The 19,796-nt window shown below is 48.0% G+C and overlaps 1 protein-coding gene across 2 annotated transcripts in view; it reads right to left on the reverse strand.

Annotated features, from left to right (window-relative positions):
* Nucleotides 1-395: 395 nt before the first annotated feature.
* The window catches only part of LOC144162754 (cystathionine gamma-lyase-like), a 34,928-nt gene continuing 15,527 nt past the window's right edge, over nt 396-19,796 (reverse strand). Inside the window, exons 5-12 of one of the 2 annotated variants that reach the window (XM_077693398.1) lie at nt 19,380-19,511; nt 19,149-19,206; nt 15,198-15,275; nt 13,287-13,439; nt 10,145-10,319; nt 8,381-8,519; nt 5,693-5,813; nt 396-501 (exon numbers count right to left, since the gene is read on the reverse strand). In XM_077693398.1, the coding sequence (XP_077549524.1) occupies nt 5,709-5,813; nt 8,381-8,519; nt 10,145-10,319; nt 13,287-13,439; nt 15,198-15,275; nt 19,149-19,206; nt 19,380-19,511 (840 nt within the window). In that variant the 3' untranslated portion in view covers nt 396-501; nt 5,693-5,708. The remainder of the gene's footprint in view (nt 502-5,692; nt 5,814-8,380; nt 8,520-10,144; nt 10,320-13,286; nt 13,440-15,197; nt 15,276-19,148; nt 19,207-19,379; nt 19,512-19,796) is intronic. The other variant, XM_077693399.1, reaches the window with a different exon arrangement.

Below are 19,796 nucleotides of genomic sequence, written 5' to 3' on the forward strand. Positions count from 1 at the left end.
CTGGATTGCACGTGCCGGAGCACTGCGTAAACCCGAATGAAACCACACGCGCTCGCATACCATGCGAACGAAACCGAACGGGTCGCCAGCGAATCGTTTGGTAAACTCACGGTCCGCTGCAGCCAAAGAGCATGATTTGCGGGGGGGTGTGCTTGGCGAGCGACAACCTGCTGACCCGTCGCTTTCGCAATTGTGCGACCACTGCGTCACTGTTCCGTGGAGTGTAGGGCAGACGGTTGCGTTGCGACGAGCTCAGCTGGCGCCATCTTTCGGCGCTCATTAGCATCGTGATGAGCCACTTGAATTCACCTCTCTTAGACGGCAGTACCATCGAAATAGAGGAGGTTAGAGGAAAGTTATATGGTTTTTCGATAAAAAAATGGAACGAACACCTCTTCTGGGGCAGCAATTTATTGTTTAAGCTTATTGTTACTCGCAAATTAGAAATGCAATATCTTGCCAGGAAGGATGTTGTGCCGTTGTCTCTTCCTACTGCTCAACCTGAAAGAAAGAAGCCTCCCGTTAACTACTATCCAAAACCAACTTAACAGAGCTTAATGGTGTATGGCATGCATTAAGTTTCATTGGAACAGTACGTTGAACAAAACATATATGCAAACATTTGGTGCTGTTTTTCCAAGGGCCCTAGTTGAACTCCCCCGTGTTCTCTCTGATTTTTCTGAACACGTGCTTTCTATCACGAGTGAAAATTTGGCCTGATCAGAATGCTACAAGAACAGAACTTGTATTTACTCTGTAATAATAACTTTTTCAGTTCCTTAACAATCCAATTAAACTCCTTATAACCTAAGTGGAAAGTTGGGCAAAGTTCCTAACTAAGGATTCATCGCGCCAGCAAATGTTACACAGGTCAAAGTTAAAAAAGAAACGAAACACACGCTAGAACTTCCACTTAGTTTGTACCAAATTAACGGAGAAACACTCATGTATGTACATGATACAAGAAAATGTAAACATGAGAAGCAAAGCGAAAAATCTTGCTTATACTATATCAAAATTGCGCTATAGGAGGTATTCACGTGACGCCATCCAGTGATGGCGCTCACAGCCGCCACCATTTGTTTGTACTAGCGCACGAAGGCTATCGCGTCATTTGCAGTTTTCGTGCGAATCTCGTCTATCATCATCATCACCACCAGCCTATCTACGCCCACCCCAGGGCAAAGAACTCCCATTAATCTCCAATTACCCCGGTCCTGTGCTAACTGCGACCAATTTATCCCCGCAAACTTCTTGATCTCATCTGCCCATCTAACTTTCTGCCGCCCTCTGCCACGCTTGCCTTCTCTAGGCATCCACTCTGTTACCCTTAATTACCAAGAATCTCGTCTATATCACTCATTAATCAGTAGGTTCCGTAAACAGATTTTATCGCAGCGCTGAGACTGGGTGCATACAGGGATTTAAACTCCTTCCCCCAGCACCCCTCCTCATTTTAACCCCCTCCCTCCCCCACCCCCCCCCCCCAAAAAAAAAAAACTTCCACAACCACGTGTAAACGCCCCTTGCCCCCAGTCTGTGGACGGGGAGGGGGGGGGGGGCGAGGAGGGGGCAAAAATCACCTCTTCCAAAATATGAACGGGGCTTATACCCGTGCCATTCGATCGTACCTGGAAAATGATCTTAAATGCTTTAAGGCCTTAAGTTTTAATGCCATTAGCTGGTACACGCAAAAATCTAATGTCATTTGCTCTAATGACACATTTTCGGGTTAAAGGCCAACTGCACTCAAATTTCATATCAGAAAATTTATTTTGAGCGTACAGTACGTACCACCAAATACACTGGGACAGGATTGGTAGCCCCGTGGAAAGCGTTAATTAGTTCTAAGCGTTTGAAATAGCCCCGTCGCAGGCGACGGTGCACCTGCCGTCGGATTGCGCAAACAGCCTTGAAGCGGAAGTGACATTGCGCCGGCCTTACGCTTTTTCCTACAGCCAGCCGGGAGAACCGGTCGAGCTCCGCTGGGCGCGATTCTCCTACACTGATCTTCACTATAATCGGTGACAACTTAAGAACGGCACCGGAAGTTGCCGCTGTGCTTTATCACCGCAGCCGGATGTTTTTCCGCGCGGCGCAAGTAGGGCGTTACTGGGAATATTTTGAACATGGCGTGAGCCGTTCCCGTAATTTTTTGGACTTAATATGCTTATATAAACGACTCCAGTGACGACAAACAAACTGCATGAGACAAGGCAGACGATATCACGCATTCATAGCAAACCCCTTTCAAAACGCGCGCGCACTGACGTCACGGGTCCGGCGCTTTGGCGGAGTGATACACTACATGAGGTGGTGTCGTTCTTGAGTTGTAACCGAGTATAGTAGAGATCAGGGGCGGTATTCTCGAGTTTTGTCCCTTTTGCGTCCCTTTCAAAAGTGTCCCTTTTGGCGAGCCCTCACTGGCTAAAAGCAAACAACCGGAAGTGACGTAACGCAAGCGCAACAAACCTACTGCCAACGCTTACTGCTTAACCGGAAGTACGTCACGATGAAAGGGACTCAAAAGGGACAGTTACGAGAATACCGCCCCAGTGTTGTTCTCCTAGGACGGCGGCGATAGCGAAGCGTTGCGCGCAGGTTTGCTCCGGCCAGCCGGCCGCGTGCCCCCGCTCGCAAGCCGGCGGCTGGAACGTCACTTCAGCCTGTCCGTAATGGCCGCGCTCTTACCAATTTCGCTACGAGTGCGCGTACTTCTGCTGCTATATTTTGTATCTTTCAGTCTTTTTATGCGGACTATACGGAAATAGTGTTTTCAGGAGGTTGAAAGTTTGAGTGCAGTCGGAGTCCCACACAACTCATTCGCCTTCGCGATCGCCTTTACTCTGCTTACTCTCCGACGCGATGGCCACCACCAAATGAAACAAACGCAACTCTCGGCACCAGAATGTTGACGCGAAAACGTAGCTGAACTTCGAAGTAAGACGAATTTTTGTGCACTCTTGGAGGCGCAGTTTTAAAACAGCGGAAAGGCAGAACGTCATGGTACTTGTCATTTTGAATATTCGGATTTGGCTACCGCTGGCAGGCGATGACAGCTGCTGAAGCCACTTTTAAAAAACGGCTCTTACCATTTTTTTGGTAAACACTTTCTCATAACGTTTTATTTCACAATTTTTTAACCTTTCTAAGATGTTTTTTTACACGTTAAAAACTTGCAAAATATGAGTGCATTTCTCTTTTTTGTCATATCACCGCCATGCCTAACACATTTAATGCCTCTGCGTTTTGGCGTGTAGCACGGCCCACCCAAATAATGTCATTCCGTAGGCCTTAAAGGAGTACTGACACGAAATTTTCGTGTTACGTTTTTTTTTTTTTCTCGCTGCTATGGGTGCCTACCAGTCCACTAATCATAGAATGGCAGATTAGGCGGTCGATCGCAGCGTAAACAATCAAGTGTGGCGTCGTTTATTCGTGTCAATTTCGGTTTTGACCAAGCCCAAGCGAACGCCGAGCTGCCGCCATGACAGGAGGGCGCCCGTGACGTCACCATTCTTGTCGCACCGCTGCCCGGTTTGGACGCGCGCTCCAAGACAGGCCGGGGTTCTCACCATCCCCACGCGCCCGGGCAGCATGACGTCAGTCCCAAAACCATGACGTGATACACACGGCGTAGCAAAGCGCGCGGCAACCGAGGCCAGCGCGTCGGCTACGTCACGGGAGCCCCGACGTCCGCAGTTTGGGGCAAGAAGCAGGGGCGGTATTCTCGTAACTGTCCCTCTTGAAAACGTCCCCTTTTGCGTCCCTTTCATCGTGACGTACTTCCGGTTAAGCAGTGGGCCTTTGATTTAAATACTGTAACTGTTCTTGCAAACGCATTTTAAAGAACTGAAACCGTATCTTTTATGTATTTTTTGTTCCGCGAGCGAACCAACAATAAGGCGACGAAAAATCGTCTGCTCCGAATAGCCACGGCTCATAGCTCCGCCGTGCTTGCATGGCGTCACATCCGGGTGTTCGCTTTTAGCCAATCAGGGCTCGCTCAAAAGGGACACTTTTGAAAGGGACAAAACACGGGAATACCGCCCCAGATCATGTCATGCTGGCCCGCTCTGTGCTTCCTCGAGAGGGCAAAGATTAAAATGGATTTAAAATGTCATACTGATTGGTTACTGTTGAAACTTTATGGTAGATATCTCCTGATAACCCGCCGCGGTGGCTCAGTGGCTAAGGCGTTGTGCTGGTGAGCCCGAGGACGCCGGTTCAATTCCGGGCCGTGGCGGCCGCTTTTCTGACGGAGGCGAAAAGCGAAAACGCCCGTGTGTACGAGATTTCGGCGCACGTTAAAGAGCCACAGGTGGTCAAAATTAATCCGTAGCCTTCCCCTACAGCGCGCCTCAGCGCCTGTGAAGCGTCGGCGCGTTATACCTCACAATCAATCAATCAAATTAGATATCTCCTGATAAAAAGGAAGTTATCTCAGCTTTGAAATTTCGTGTCTCTACTCGTTTAAGCACTTCACGTCACTTTGCGTGCACGTGTGGCACGGGTGTAGTTCTCGGTTCAACTGTTCGTTGGCTCTTCGCGCTTTATTTCGACACCGCATGTTTCCCTATTTTTGTACTAACCATATATGGCACGAATGGAGGTGAAAGACGAAACGAGACATTTTTATGCACTTCTCTTTTAACTTGAAGCGCAGTGTTTCACAGCTAAAATCATACCTCGTACTTTGACCGCGATGTGCGATAAGATTGTTTCAACGAAGAGCAGATACATTAGAATATCTGTAATTCGGCCCCCGTTAATTCGGAAATTAGGATAATTCGTCGTTCCCACACCCTCCCTTAGGAAATGTTCGTAGCCATATATGGCAACAAACATTCGCTAATTCGGCGCAAAATTGCACGCGCACCAGTTAATCAGGACTGGAGGCAAGTCAAGGACGACACAACTGAAACAAGTTCCTCTGAAACGGTGGTTGCTCTGTGTGCCCGACGCTTCTGAAAGCCAGAAGAGGAGGAGGGCGATGTGGCATTCGTTGGCCTGCTTCCCTCCGAAGTACAGCTTTCCTACTACATTGCAATTGATGACGGCGTTGTCGTCGCTGACCAGGGGCGGTATTCTCGTGTTTGTCCGTTTCGTAAACGTCTGTTTTGCGTCCGTTTATTGTGGCGTACTTCCAATTGTAGCTCGGCTTTGGATTGACTTTTGCGCAACTGTTCTTGTAAACACATTTTAAACGACTAAATCTATTCTAGAATATCTTTTATATGTTTATTGTTCCGCCAGCGAACCAACAAGAAGGCGACGAAAAATCGTCTGCTCCTAATCGTCTGTTTTGAGAAGCCGCCGCTCATAGCTCCGCCGTGCTTGCATGGCGTCGCATCCGGGGGTTCGCTTTTAGCCAATCAGGGCTTGCTCAAAACGGACACTTTTAAAGCGTACACAAAATGGGCAAAACACGAGAATACCGCCCCAGTTGACCGATGACGAGATCATCATCAGCGCTGTCCTCGGTGTGGCGGATGAGGCGTCGGACGAAGACGACCTGTGCGATGTGCTACGCCCGGTGCATCGTCCTCTTTTTGGGCATCGCGATCGCGGAAAAAATGCGGTGGTTACAGTCGAGTAAATACGGTATGTACAGGCGTTCGGGAACAGTGGAATTTACGAACAGACATTGGGGCATTCAGATTTATATTGCAGCTAGTTCAACAGTGCGTACCGTTTCTTTAATGCAACTACTTCGGTGTGGGTGACGGTCCATCCTTCGTAAGCAACGACTGACGACGGTATTCGATAAGCGCTGAATGAGGCGAAGAGCTGCTGCCGTCTGCCCGTTCCACCTGCAACGAGGGTAAGCCACGCTATCTGAAATATGTGCTTTCGCTTTCGACAAACTTTGTAATCCCTCGCTGACAGATTAAACTCTTTGGTTGATTCGGCGAAGCCATTCCGCTCGTCTCGCGCCGTTAGCTCTGGTTCTTCTGGTAATTACTTCAATTTACTCTTGGTATCGCAAATAAACGAAGTTTTCAAGCACTTTTGTCATCGGTCTCCCTTTTCCCGAATTGTTGTTACAATCGCACACAACGCAGAACGCGATCTCGCTGATAAGGCTTGCTTAAGAAAATGATCTAGGGCTGCATTAAAGATGTTGTAGTGGTCCGTCCGCAGAGCCATGATGGAATTTTGAATGACCAAGATATTAAAGAAAAAATTTCGGGCCGTCTCCATTAACGTGAAACCTGGAGAGGGGTGAATCATGCAGTGTATAAGTGTATTCTTGGAGCCTTGGCGTTTTTGCCAACAGAGATGAAGCCTTTACAGCTTTGCTGTAAAGGTTTCAGGTGTAAAGGTAGAGGTATACAGTTTTGCTGTAAAAGTCTCGTGTCTTTGAAGCACGCGAAGCGTTTAGCTCAAGGCGTAAACGAGTTTCCCGGTGTGTTAGTACTGTGACTACATGAGACGACGATTACGACTAGGACGACCACAGGAGACGCCTACAGCCCCAGCCCGTAAGGGGCATCGACCCTACAAATCTACGTGACTGTTGCTTCGAGGTAGACAGAGACGTTTCGCACGACATAAATCATGACACCGTGGGCGCCCCTAGGAATTCTATACTCTAACAATATGGCGACGGAGCCGTGCCAACGCATACGCTATCTGGGGGATCGAAATCAGTGAATTGTAAGTACCTCCTATAATATACGCAAATACAGTGCTGGTCCATAATACAGGCCACGCCGTTTCGACACGTGTACACAGCAATCGACCATCACCCTCGTGGATGGAGCACCCCCTCTATAAAAAGTTGTCTTCTTGTACAGTCGTCAAAACTGTTAACGACAACAAAAAACGAAGTGCCAGCGTATGCACAGGGCGGCAGCTTACGATAGCGCTAGGGCTGCTAAGACAGGCTGTGCGTATGCGCTGAAGCAGATCGAGTGCGGTAGGGCAGCGGCGGTTAACTATCGTGAGCTGCCACTCTGTGTAGACAGTCACCTCGTGTTTGGTTGTTGTTAACAGTTTTGACAACTGTACATGCATGTACTTCTTTTCTTGTACGGGTATATGAACACCAATTTCCTATATAGGTCCGATGTACATAAATGCACTCTATGCAGCGCCACCCTGCGAAAGCTCGCCTGCTGCCGAGATATTGGCTGTGCAGCCTATTTTAATTGCATGCATCTTCGCATGCATGCATGTAGTTGACACGCTGTTGGCAAACACATTGGCCCAACGGTGCGGCTTCAAGCGCACGTGTTGCGCATCTTTTCAAAGTGGTCCGGGTCAGCAGCTGTATTTGCAGTTGCTCCTTATCCTCGTTTTAATTGTGCTTTCCAAATAGTCTAAATTTGCGACTCAAGGGTAATCCACTACATGTTCTGGGCTTGTTTGAATTATGCGCGTCACATTCAGTTCATAATAACGAGTACCGTAATTACCCGATTCTAACGCGCCCCCGATTCTAACGCGCACCCGATTTTCCTGGGAAAAAAAAACAAAAAAACTTGCACCTCCGATTGTAACGCGCACGCAACTTTGTGAGCAAGAAAAACGTATGCGATAGACACCGGCGATTTATTTCTCGAAGTAATCTCACTCATCTCACTCCTTGTCGCTCTCCGCTGACCACAACATCTCGTCCTTGGTGCCGTCAAGCGCGTTCGCGATGCCACACTTCTGAACGAACGTTCAACCATAGTTGATGGGATCGTGGCCCACGCCTCGCACGCCCATCCCGCGGGGCACGCTTCAGCCGACCGCTCGTTTTGAACGCGTGAGAGCCGCTGCTGCCAGTGCTGTTATCAAGCGCGCAAGTGGAACGATTTCACGATTTGTGTGAACACCAATAGAAAAGCCTAGGCGCCTATGCCTTCTGCGTGCGAAAAATCGTTGCTAAAAGCTTTGGCACCATTTTGAGATGGCGATGGCGATTGGTGGGACGAAATTTCCGCTGTTTCGGCAGTTTCGGTTTCGTATCCGATTCTAACGCGCATGCGATTTTTCGACCTATTTTTCCGGAAAAAAAGTGCGCGTTAGAATCGGGTAAGTACGGTAACAAAAAAGACGCTCGTTTGCCTGCAGCGCTGCAGTGCATCTTGGCCGCGGTGACTGCGTTAGATCTACACTTTTGTTCCCTACAGTATAGATATATGCGGACTTCCGTGTTTCTTCGGTTAGAGAAAGTTGAAGTTCTGAGGGCTGTTTCATCTCTGTAGCTTTGCCGTGTGGAACGTTGAATAGTACACGAGGAATTCCTTAACTTTTTACAGCTATTAATCGAACAGTTTTCATCAGGTGCATTAGCCGTGAATGAGGCCCGAAACGTTCAGGGCCAGAGCTGCGTTACGGTCGTCCTGAACGGTTGACATGCTGGGTCGCAATGAGAAACATGTCTTACAGCCCTCTTGAGCGCTTGGTCGATGTCGTGGATCAGGTCATCGCAATGTTCGATGCCAACCGAGAGCCGTATCAGGTTGTCGGTGATGCCCAGCTCCTTGCGGTGTTCCTCGGGCACAGACGCGTGAGTCATGAGAACCCTGACGTGGAGAGAAGTTTGCAAACGTTAGTGTTTTTAAGTCAGGAGAAACACACACTAATGTGTTGAGCCACTCTAGGTGCAGTCTATGTCAAAATTTTCTAGGCCAAGAGTAAAATGCATGCCGCCATAAATTTAATGTACAAGCTTACGTCTCGAGTGAAGCTGGAACGTTTTATGCCGGAAAGCTAAAGAAAACACTTTTATTTCTTGCTATCATAAAATCATTTTGTCGAAGTTAAATGTTAAGCTTATTCTTTGAATTCTTTGTGGTCCGGAAGGCTTAGGTATGGCCTAGAAAATTTTGACAAAGACTGTACGTAGATTTTCAGCTCTAGTGTATTGCTGCTTCATTCTTTCATTCACAAGGGACAAACTACTAACTGTAGACATACAATTCGTTGAAAGGCACTTTCTTAAATTTAGAAGGTAAAGACAACTCTGCCGATGCTTTCCAGTGCTGGACGCATTCTTCCTAAGCACTTGGCAAGCAATTGGATGTGCGTTCTTATCCGTAGCAAGTGAGGAGTAGGATGAACTAAGATCAAGGTCAGAGTACCGTCGCTAATTTTATTGCTCTCGTAAAATGCCCATGGTCACGTTGCGTGAGTCATTTATTCACCTCATGAACTCAGTGTCGCAGCGCTCAATGTTTGGTAAGGGGGGTGCTAGGCCTAGTAGCTTTGTCTGAGCCGAAGTTCTTCATCTTTTTTGGAACGTGATCCACGTAGCGGCATTTCACCAAGTATTAAGAACTCACCTGATCAAATTCTTATGGGACTGTCTAATTCATGGGGCACGGGCTTAAAAACCACCGTGCACAAATACGAAAAGTTTTACGAAGCCATGAAAATGTTTCTAACGGCCCAGTTTGCTTATTTTAGAAAGAAATATCAGATCTTTGCTAAAATAAAAAATAAACAAGAAATGTATTTTAGTTCATCTGGTTTTCATGAGATGGCGCTAGCGGTCTACCATGCCAACAGTTTGATTTTTTTTTATTTCAGCACTGAAGCGACATATTTCTAGAATAAGAAAACTAGGCCGTTGTGCACATTTCAATGTATAGGTAGTATTCACCGAAAAGTTTAGCTGTCAATTTCTTCGCTTGGCAACACTGGAAACGACCACGGACATGGCGCGGCTTGTTCCAGTGCACCCGCACCAAAAAAAAAAAAAACATCGTCTGCACAGTTTCAACCCGATTGTCATCGGTAGTGTCAGCAGAGATGTTATTAATCGCAATCACACTGGAGTAAAGCCACTACGTTGCGTTCGGTGGGGTACAGTATGGAACGTTCAACACACATGTGCTCAGCACGGACAAGTACCGCCATCCCGCGGAGCCCGACGTAACCAGTGACAGCGCACTCACATGGTTGCCTGCATGCGTGCCTTGCCAGTGAATATTAGTAGAACTTTTCGCATTGGTGCACGATGTTTTTTAAGCCCGTGGGTTGTGAAGAAGGAAGTGCCATAGAAATGTTAAGAGGTGAGTCTCCTTAAAAGCAGCTGAAGTCGATGCAACTCTCGCTGTACGTACACCTTTTTCTCCGCACGTACGGACCCACAAGCAGTGGCAAAAAGAATGCCAGGAATGTCGGCTGCGATGCCAACGGTACTCACGGAAGTTCAGCGAGGCTCTCGATGGAACCGAGGCTCTCGGCCAGGGTGAACACCTTGAGGTTGATGAGGAAGGCTTTGGCCTCCGCCAGGCCACCTTTGAGCACGAAGGTCACCATACCGCTGAAGCCGGAGCACTGACGCTGGGCGACGTCGTACTGCGGGTGGCTGGGCAGGCCTGCGTGTCGCAATTTCAAGAGCTACCGTATTTTCGCGCGTATACCTCGCACCAAAAATGCGAAAATTTCAGTAGCAAAGTAGGGGTGCGGAAATTACGCGGGGTTTTAAATGCAGAACATTTCAGTAACTCACGATGTCACCCGCGTTGACGTCCGTAGTCGTAGTCCGCACCCCTCCCCCTACACTATATAAAAAAAATACTATCCGGCGCCTGGTTTCGATCCCTCGACTTTGCGGGCGGAACGCAATGTACATGGTGCTCTACCCACTGCGCCACAAAGCCGAAACAGAATGGGAGGCTACGAACGCGCCTTATATCCTTGACTCATTCAAACTACGTCAAGAAGCTGCTGATACAACGCATTCACTACCACCAACTCCCCAAACACTAAACGTTAACGTTAACGCAATACACCCACCCCCTATGCGACGCATTTACTCGAGTCCTCCTCGCGGGGAGATGGGCCCAATTTTTCCTTTAGTGCAGCTTCACGGCAATGCGCGTTGTGCCGTGAAGCTCCTATGCAGTAACACTGATTGAACCTTCCATGACAGCGATTGCGAAAAACATACAAGGACAAGGAAGAAAAAACAAGGACGAGCGCACTCTAGCAACTGAATTTTACGCTTTTTCTGTCTACATAGTATGTGATGCGTTTCCTGAGCAGTAGCTTTCGTTCAGCCTCTCCTGTATCAAATACGCGCAGATTTTTTTTCTTTTCCGGTGAACTCAAAGTGGGGGTGCGGATTACACGCAGGGTCTGGTTATACGCGCGAAAATATGATATACGCAATCGGATTGCACTGTACAGCTGCACTGCAGAAATAAGGAAAGTCCTCAGGGATTTATAAGAGTGTGAAGGTAAAGGCCTAGTTGGACGTTATGTTGAACTTTGCGGCCACGCTCGTCACCACTCGGCCGGCCCCCTCGACAGCCCATTCAAGAAACTCGTTCTGCTTGGTCGGCATCGCCAGGAACCTCCTGCTCGCCTCTATCGGTACCTAACCTATAAAGGCAGCTTGCACTGCACATGTTGGAACGACCTACTTCCCCCTGGCGCTGTTTTTTTTTTCCCTTTCCTAGAGCACACCCCAATTTCCTGCGCCATTCTGTGTACCTCGATCACAACGATTTTCTCTACCTCACGCGTTCCATTAGGTATCTAAGGCTTTCGCCGTAAAATCGCCTCTGCCACATCACTACCGAACTCAACGTATTTGCGTTAGAGTTCAGCTCGAAAAGCGTTTTCAGTGAAACTCATTCTAGGAGGTTGCCGACTGCCTCTGTGACGCCATTAAACAATTTCAGTTAACGACACCAATTAAAGAACAGACACCGACCACGAGTGTTTATTAAAAAAAAGACGTTTCGGCTCCCGTACGGGAGCCTTGTTCACAATCTGCAGCGCAATGATCATTCCAAAATTTTTACTGTCTCTGCGAACTTTCTGGTCCAGACTGACCACTTTGACGCCGTTTGGCTGTAATGGTTGGCTTTGAATAATGGCCTTTTGGTTTGTAACTGCAGCTAGCATTTATCGAGTGCCTTAGCCAACAGAGACGTCTATAGCATAAAGTAATAAAACTGTTTGGTGCCCGAATGTAACAAATCATGTTCTTTTGTCTACCGTAGAGAAACAGGCAAGCTCAAGGCATTAAAATTAAACCCAGTTACACCCAGTGTGAAATCTGCCGTAACAGCGGAGCTGTGGTTCTCTCGTGACGGCTCGAACGCAAACGGGTTGTCTCCCGAGAACAGCAGCGCCGTCGCTAAGCAAATTCTACTGTTCGCGCAAAGAAATTGTCAGCTGAACGTCAGGAGCACGAAACTACCTTCCCTAGCGTGAAGGAGAGGAACCCGCCCCTGCGAGACCACTGCGCCCTCTATTGGTGGTTTCGGGAACCACCTGCGGGTCTGGGAACATACCCCTGCGTGACGCAGGACTTACAGCAGACGGACGAAAAGGCTCGACCTACGATAGCTCCGCTGTTAGAATACCAACAGTTTGGCTCAAGGCCTAGTTGTGAAAAAGCAACTGTGCGGAATCGGGTGAGACGTACACAGACTTTCTCGGTATTTTATCACGCTTGATCTAATTCGCGTCTGCTGTCCTGCGTTTTGCATTGTTCTGCGAAAGCATGAAGCTCATTTTGTGATTAAATGTAGTCTGAAGCATTGCAACTAGTGAGCTGAATACACTTAGTGGTAAGTATTACGTTTGCTGAGGTTTTCAGTCACCATGCAGGAGGCATGTGCAGTAAACATGGGATACGCCGGAATTGAACGTTTTTAAACTTTTGAGCGACAGGAATGCTAACTGAATAGAAAAGCGCACAAATTTCGTCTAGTTGAGCGAGTCAGTGTGCGTGCTATAGCAAATGTACAAAATGTTCGAACCTTGGGAGGTCTTACACATGCATATGGTTAGGGATTCAGCCTCTGTTGTCATGATGCAAGTTGTTCAACGGACTTTCAGGGCTGTATGCCAGCTAGGGGAATCAAATTTTGTTACACCACTTAAGTCTGCTTACGCGCTTCGAAGGTTAAAGACTAGAGTACTACTGCGACGGGTACCTCTTACATACACGTCCAAACGTCGACACAATACCTACGCTCGTCCCTAATCTGAATCCCCCTTAACCCATCATAATTCATATTCATCCAACCTAATCGGGCTTAGTAATAATTACTATCAAACAATAATCAATCACTAATTAACTTTGGTAATCATTAATAATCTCTTATACACAGCTGACATGCTTTGGGTTGTTTCTGGCCTTCCTTCGGTTTTGTTACCGTTTGTGTCGACGCAGGGGTCATTCAAGGCCCCCTTGCCATGAGACTAGTAAAGCTTTCGCATTAAAAAATGATAATGTGGTGAACTGAATGGCTAGTTTGTCTGCAGTGCGTACACACGGACTAGTCAGCCTGCTCTAGACGAGTCCGGCACTTTCTGACTCGTACCTGGATGGATGACCCTCGAGACGAACGGGTGCGCTTCGAGGTACTTGGCCACCTTGAGAGCGTTCTGCATGTGCCGTTCCATGCGCACGTGCAGCGTCTTCAGCCCCCGGTTGACGAGGAAGCAGTCGAAGGGCGAAGGCACCGCGCCCGCAGCTGGAACAGACACAGAGTGTACGTCGTCGGTTGCACTCAGAACGAAAATCCGCTAAATTTGGGTGGGTTTAAGGACTGACCAGGTGTTCTTAGTTATACGGCGCTTTTTCAAAGAAACAATGGCAGGCTTGCCGTTGTTGGCGCCGGTTTATATGGACACTCGGGCATTGTGTGAAAGGTGGTGCGCAATTACCAAAACATTTACAAAAATTCATTGGTGGACATTAATCCCAATTTTAGCGCACTGTTGACGCCGTGAAAATTGAAACGAGTAATAGCTGAAATTATATCTTACTTTTAAAAAGCACTTAATATGATATTTGTCGCAAAAATAGGCTCTTTTTCACGGTGGCATTCTAGCTCACGCGGTCACGTGGGAGTCAAATTCATCGTTATTGCATTGTTTCCCACCGAGCCGGAGTGTAGCGAGAAATAATATGCCAAATCTTTGAAACAAAAAGAATGGCACCATGCACTTTACGTAAGCATTCTCCGATTTCATGGGCAGCTGCTTCTGCACTCCATAAAAATCTTAGTTCTACTCTCGGTGGAGCGTAACTGCTCTTCTATTTGCAGCGCTCTTTGAATACAAAAGCCACTTTTCAGTATATGGCTGCTTGGATATAAGACTGTCTAGCATAGCACTCCAAGCTGTCACCAACTCGCCTGTGAAGGGTGCACCCCCGCACAACAAGCATTCGTGGATGGAACCAGCGCGAACTAAAAACGGAGACAGAGGATGCCGAACACAAGGACAGCCGCCTGTCCTCGTGTTAAACTCCTGTCTCCGTCCAACTAGCAACTCTCTAACTCCCCATCCAACTCTCCAACTAGCCCAGCTTGAAACGCTACAAGTATTACTGCGGTGAAGTATTACTGCGGTAAACATCAGTAGTAATGTGAAGCATATTGCCACTACTTGCATGTGCTGCAAGGATTCATGGTTTCTGGAGATGCTTGTGAGGTATTAGCAATGATTCTTCGAAACCAAGGAACGCCTCAGATTTAAAAGCTGGTATTGGTATAGACTTCGGTCTGTAATTTTTGTACTCGATTGATTGATTGTAAGCTTTAACGCGCCGACGCAACGCAGGCGATGAGGCGCGCCGTAGTGGAGGGTTCCGGATTAATTCTGACCACCTGGGGATCTTTAACGTGCTCCTAAATATCGAATACACGGGCGCTCTTGCTTTTCGCTGTAATTTTTGCACTCATTCGTTCAACTTTTTTATTTCGCCAGGCAGAAAGTTAGTGGAAATGAGTACATGATTCGCAGCAGTGTTTCAGAACCAAGAAACGGAATGGGGGATGCACTGCGGAACCAAGAGCTCATGCTTGGATGTTGCATACAGTGTGCAATATTGGCTCGGAAACTGCACGTGTCCTCAATGGTTGACTAAGCTTTTCTCAACGCCTTTCACATTTATTTGCTTCAGATAAATTTTTTGCAAACTAGAGTGGAAGGTAGATGAAAGTTCGTTTCATATTCTTTTTCACCGCCCCCATTTGCAGGAACGAATGCCAGCTGCAGACAAGCTTTGTACATTAAAGGCATTACACCGTTTTGATTGATTGATAAATTGATTGATTGATTGATTGATTGATTGATTGATTGATTGATTGATTGATTGATTGTGAAGTTTAACGGGCTGACGCTACCCAAGCGATGAGGCGCGCCTTAGTGGAGTGCTCCGGATTAATTTTGACGACCTGGGGATCTTTTAACGTGCGCCGAAATCTCGTGCGCCAAAAACTCACAGTTTTGGAAGAACTTCAGACGCTCGTAGATCTTCTCATCATTTGTGCAGAGGCAACCCATGACCACATCCGAGTGTCCTGCATTCGTCACACAATTCGGCGTTAATGCGAGAAATTTTTATTTGGTTGCTACGTATTGTCTTTAAGGCTCTGAGTAGCAGGCGATATTTAAAGGCCAACTGCACTGGAATTTCACCTGGGCCAAATTTATTTTGAACGTACAGTACACGCCACGAAAGATGCAGGGACATGGCTGGTAGCCCCGTGCAGTTCCTTGTTAATCAGGTGGAAATGTTTAAAAAAGCCCTGTAGCAGACAACGCTACACGTGCCGGCGGATCGTGCAGGCAGCCATAAACCGGGAGTTACACTCCGGCCAGCCGGGTGCTTGGTCCGCCGGCCAGCCAGAAGAGCCGGTCGAGCTCCCCTGGGCGCGCTTTTGACTGCCTATATATATATATATATATATATATATATATATATATATATATATATATATATATATATATATATATATATATATATATATATATATATATATATATATATTGTAGTGAAGAATGTTAGCTTTGCTCGGTGGTGCCCGTGACTTGCCTGCCTGGTCTCCGGCCTGCGACCACGCGTTCCAGACTTTGCGCCGTCTCCTGACCTCGCCACCCATACTTCGACACTTCGACCCTACAGCGCCTACCGAACTTCATACTGACGCCAGCGCAGTTGGCCTTGGGGCTGTGCTGTGCCAACGTAAACCAGGTTTCGACGAATATGTCGTCGCCTATGCCAGCCGCACCCTAACGAAGCCAGAATCCAATTATACAGTTACCGAGAAGGAGTGCTTGGCCATCATCTGGGCGCTTACTAAATTTCGACCATATCTGTATGGCCGCCCATTTGATGTGGTCACTGACCACCACGCCCTCTGTTGGCTGTCTTCTTTGAAAGATCCGGCAGGTCGTCTGGGGCGATGGGCGCTTCGCCTCCAGGAATATGATATACGAGTGAAATACAGGTCTGGTCAGAAGCATTCGGACGCCGACGCTCTCTCCCGTTCACCCGTACCTGCTGATCTATCGGACTCTCCAGGGGATCTGTCTTCCCTTGCTGTGACTGATATGGCAGCTGAGCAACGGAAGGACCCATGGATTGTTGCGCTCCTCACCTCGCTCACCAATCCTTCCCAAGCCGTAACGCCACGCGCTCTCCGTAGGCAAGCATCTCACTTTGCAGTACGCGATCAGCTGCTTTATCGACGCAACTACTACTTGGATGGCCGCAAATGGTTGCTCGTGATTCCTCGTCATTTGCGGTCCGATGTTTGTGCCTTGTTCCACTCTGACCCCACGTGTGGTCATGTCGGCCTACTCAAAACCTATGAACGTTTGCGTCTTCGTTACTTCTGGCGCGGGATGTACAACTTCGTGCGGAAATACGTTCGATCCTGCCAAGATTGCCAACGCCGAAACCCGCCGGTACCTCATCTGTGTGGTCCGTTACAGCCACTGCCTTGCCCAGTCAAACCATTTGATCGTGTGGGCATTGATTTGTACGGACCGTTACCCTGCACAGCCGCCGGAAACCGCTGGACTATAGTTGCCATCGACCACTTGACGCGCTATGCTGAGACCGCCGCTCTACCAGCTGCTACCGCACGGGACGTCGCCTCGTTTCTCCTGCGGCGTTTTATACTTCGTCACGGTGCGCCTAAGGAGCTACTCAGCGACAGGGGACGCGTCTTTCTGTCTGACGTCGTCGCGGAGCTTCTTAAGGAATGCAGCGTCATCCATCGAACGAGCACTGCCTACCATCCACAAACGAATGGCCTCACAGAGCGCTTCAACCGTACCCTCGGGGACATGTTGTCCAAGTACGTTGCGTCTGACCATGGAAACTGGGACCTCGTACTCCCTTACGTGACGTACGCCTACAACACCGCCATCCAAGCGACGACGGGTTTTTCTCCGTTTTTCCTTCTATATGGGCGTGAGCCATCGTGCATGCTGGACACCATTCTTCCCTACCATCCTGATGTATCTGAGTGCACGCCGATTTCTGAGGCTGCCAAACACGCCGAAGAATGTCGCCAGCTTGCCCGTTCTTTCACCACTGAAGAGCAGGAGCGACAAAAGTCCATTACGGCTGGAGAGCCCGCACCCGACTTCGTTCCCGGTTCTCTCGTGTGGCTCTGGGTACCCACCAGGACTCCTGGCCTGTGCTCGAAATTCCTGTCGAACTACCAGGGGCCGTACCGTGTTGTCGAACGTACTTCCCCAGTGAACTACGTCGTCGAGCCGCTACCGCCTTCCCAGGATCTCCGACGCCGTGGACGTGACACAGTGCATGTTGCTCGTCTGAAGCATTATTATGACCCGCTCGTCTCGCCATCACCTTGAGTCGCCAGGATGGCTACCCTCTTTCCCGGGGGGGTGATTGTAGTGAAGAATGTTAGCTTTGCTCCCGAAAGGCATCAGAGTCGTCATTACCCAGAGTGGGTCATGTTGACCAGTGCGAGCAGCGTCATCATCAGCAAAAAGACTGTCGGTAATCCTCATCGCCATCGCCTGGAGTGACGGGGTTCTCTCGGTCTGCTTCGATCGGCTCGTGTCCGCTTCCCTGATCCGCGATTCCTAACCTCTCGCCTCCAGAAAGATCTTCGTCAATAAATCACCTTTCAATATATATATATATATGTTTCCTCAGGCTGGCCGCGGGCGCTCGCTCGCCGGCTGCAACGCCACTTCAGCCTGACCGTAATGGCCGCGCTCTTCTCACTTTCGTTTTCAAAATCGCCGATTTCCGCTGATTGTTAGCAACGTGCATGCGTATATTTCAGCTGTCAAATTTTTCATTTTGCGGTGTTTTTAAGGCGGACTATACGAAAATAAGGTTTTCAAGAGGTCATTGCAGTTGTCCTTTGCATGACAGGGTTGCATGAAATGACAGGGTCCTTGCTTGAAAGATTCAAAGTGACAATTATGGGAAAGCTATAGCTTTGTAAAAAAAAGATGTGGTAGGAATGTGTGTTTGAAATATCGTATTTTTGCAATAAAAGCTCTTTATAAATAAAGTGTCAGCGACCTGGCTTCAAAGACGTGTGGATAAATGTGGCTTGCTGCAAAGCGTGTTAATGTGCGTGAGGTCCCAATAAGCTCCCCTGTAAAGAGGAATGGTGCAGCCGTGCACATAATAAGCATGTGCATTAACGATGGAATATGCGAGTGAAAAGTGATAGCACAACTATTTCCACACGCACCACCCTTGAGTGCTTCGTATTGTGTCAGCGAAATGAGGACTGCTGTGGTCAACATGCACGTGCGCGATGATATGGTATCGCCCAACACGGTGCAGCAGTTGCATGTTCACGCAAGGGCAGGTTGTGCTATCCAGAGCCTCTAACTGCCCGCTCAAAGTGCCTATACTAGGGAATATAGGGAAATATACCAGGGAATACGGAAAATATCAGGGAAAAACGTGCGATCTTGGTATACAAGTGCTTGAAGGCTGAACGGCTGCCTGACACTCCTAATAAAACGAGCACGGTTGTTAACTTTGTCCCACTGCTAACGTACTCGCACAGTTTGAAAAAAAATTGAAGTTGCATGTTCACGCAAGGGCCGGTTGTGCTTTCCAGCGCCCCTAAAGAAATATACTAGGGAATAGGGAAAATAGCAGGGAAAAAAAAAAAAAAAACGTGCGATCTCGGTAGAAGTGCTTGAAGGCCGAACGGCTGTCTGACACTGGCAATAAAACGAGCACGGTTAACTTTTTTCGAATGTTAACGCTCTCGCAGTTTGAAAAAAAGAAAGACGCATGCGCTGAGTGAAGGTATACCCTGTACCAATTATAATTCACTTGATAAATTAACTTGATAGCAGCTTACATAGCCAGCTAACAGGAACCGACAGCGGTCATGCGAATAGCAATCGCGCAACACTTGGCACATCCTGGCACTTACCATTCATGTATTTGGTCAGCGAGTGCATGGAAACATCAGCGCCAAGTAGTATGGGCTTCTGCAGAAGTGAAGAGAAGGCGATTTAAATAAAAGTGGACGAGTTCGACTACCCTTGCAAAACATGTCTTGCCAGTGTCGTAGAAAGATACGACAACTAAAACATGCACGTTTTAGTTCTCGTCTCTTTCTACACTCGGCATTAGGAATGTTTTGGGGACAGCATGTACGAACCTGGAAGTACGCAGACATGAAGGTATTGTCGACGGCTATGATTGCCTGGCCTCTTTTTTTGACAGCCTTGCAGACGGCCTTGATGTCGACCACTTTCATAGTCGGGTTGCTCGGAGTTTCCAGCCAAATCAGCTTTGAAATGCAGAAAAAAAGAGAAATACCAAAACGGATACCAGTTAGCTATAGCTTATGGCCACAAAAATTCACAGCAGAGTCACGCCACGCTGAAGACGACGGCATCGTCGCAGATATGTGTGGCGTATACGCCGAACGTATATGGTATACGCGAGATTCCACAGAACTGTTAAACATATATTGCACATCTTGTACAAACTGCAGTCTGAGAGTAAAAAGCTGCTCAGGGCATTTATGCTTACGTCTTAAAATGTGGAACGTAAGAACAACACTTCGGTCAGT

The sequence above is a fragment of the Haemaphysalis longicornis genome, unplaced genomic scaffold (assembly GCF_048455015.1).
Source record: "Haemaphysalis longicornis isolate Haplotype H1 unplaced genomic scaffold, Haemaphysalis longicornis Haplotype H1 scaffold_12, whole genome shotgun sequence".
In the NCBI taxonomy this organism is placed as follows: Eukaryota; Metazoa; Arthropoda; class Arachnida; order Ixodida; family Ixodidae; genus Haemaphysalis; species Haemaphysalis longicornis.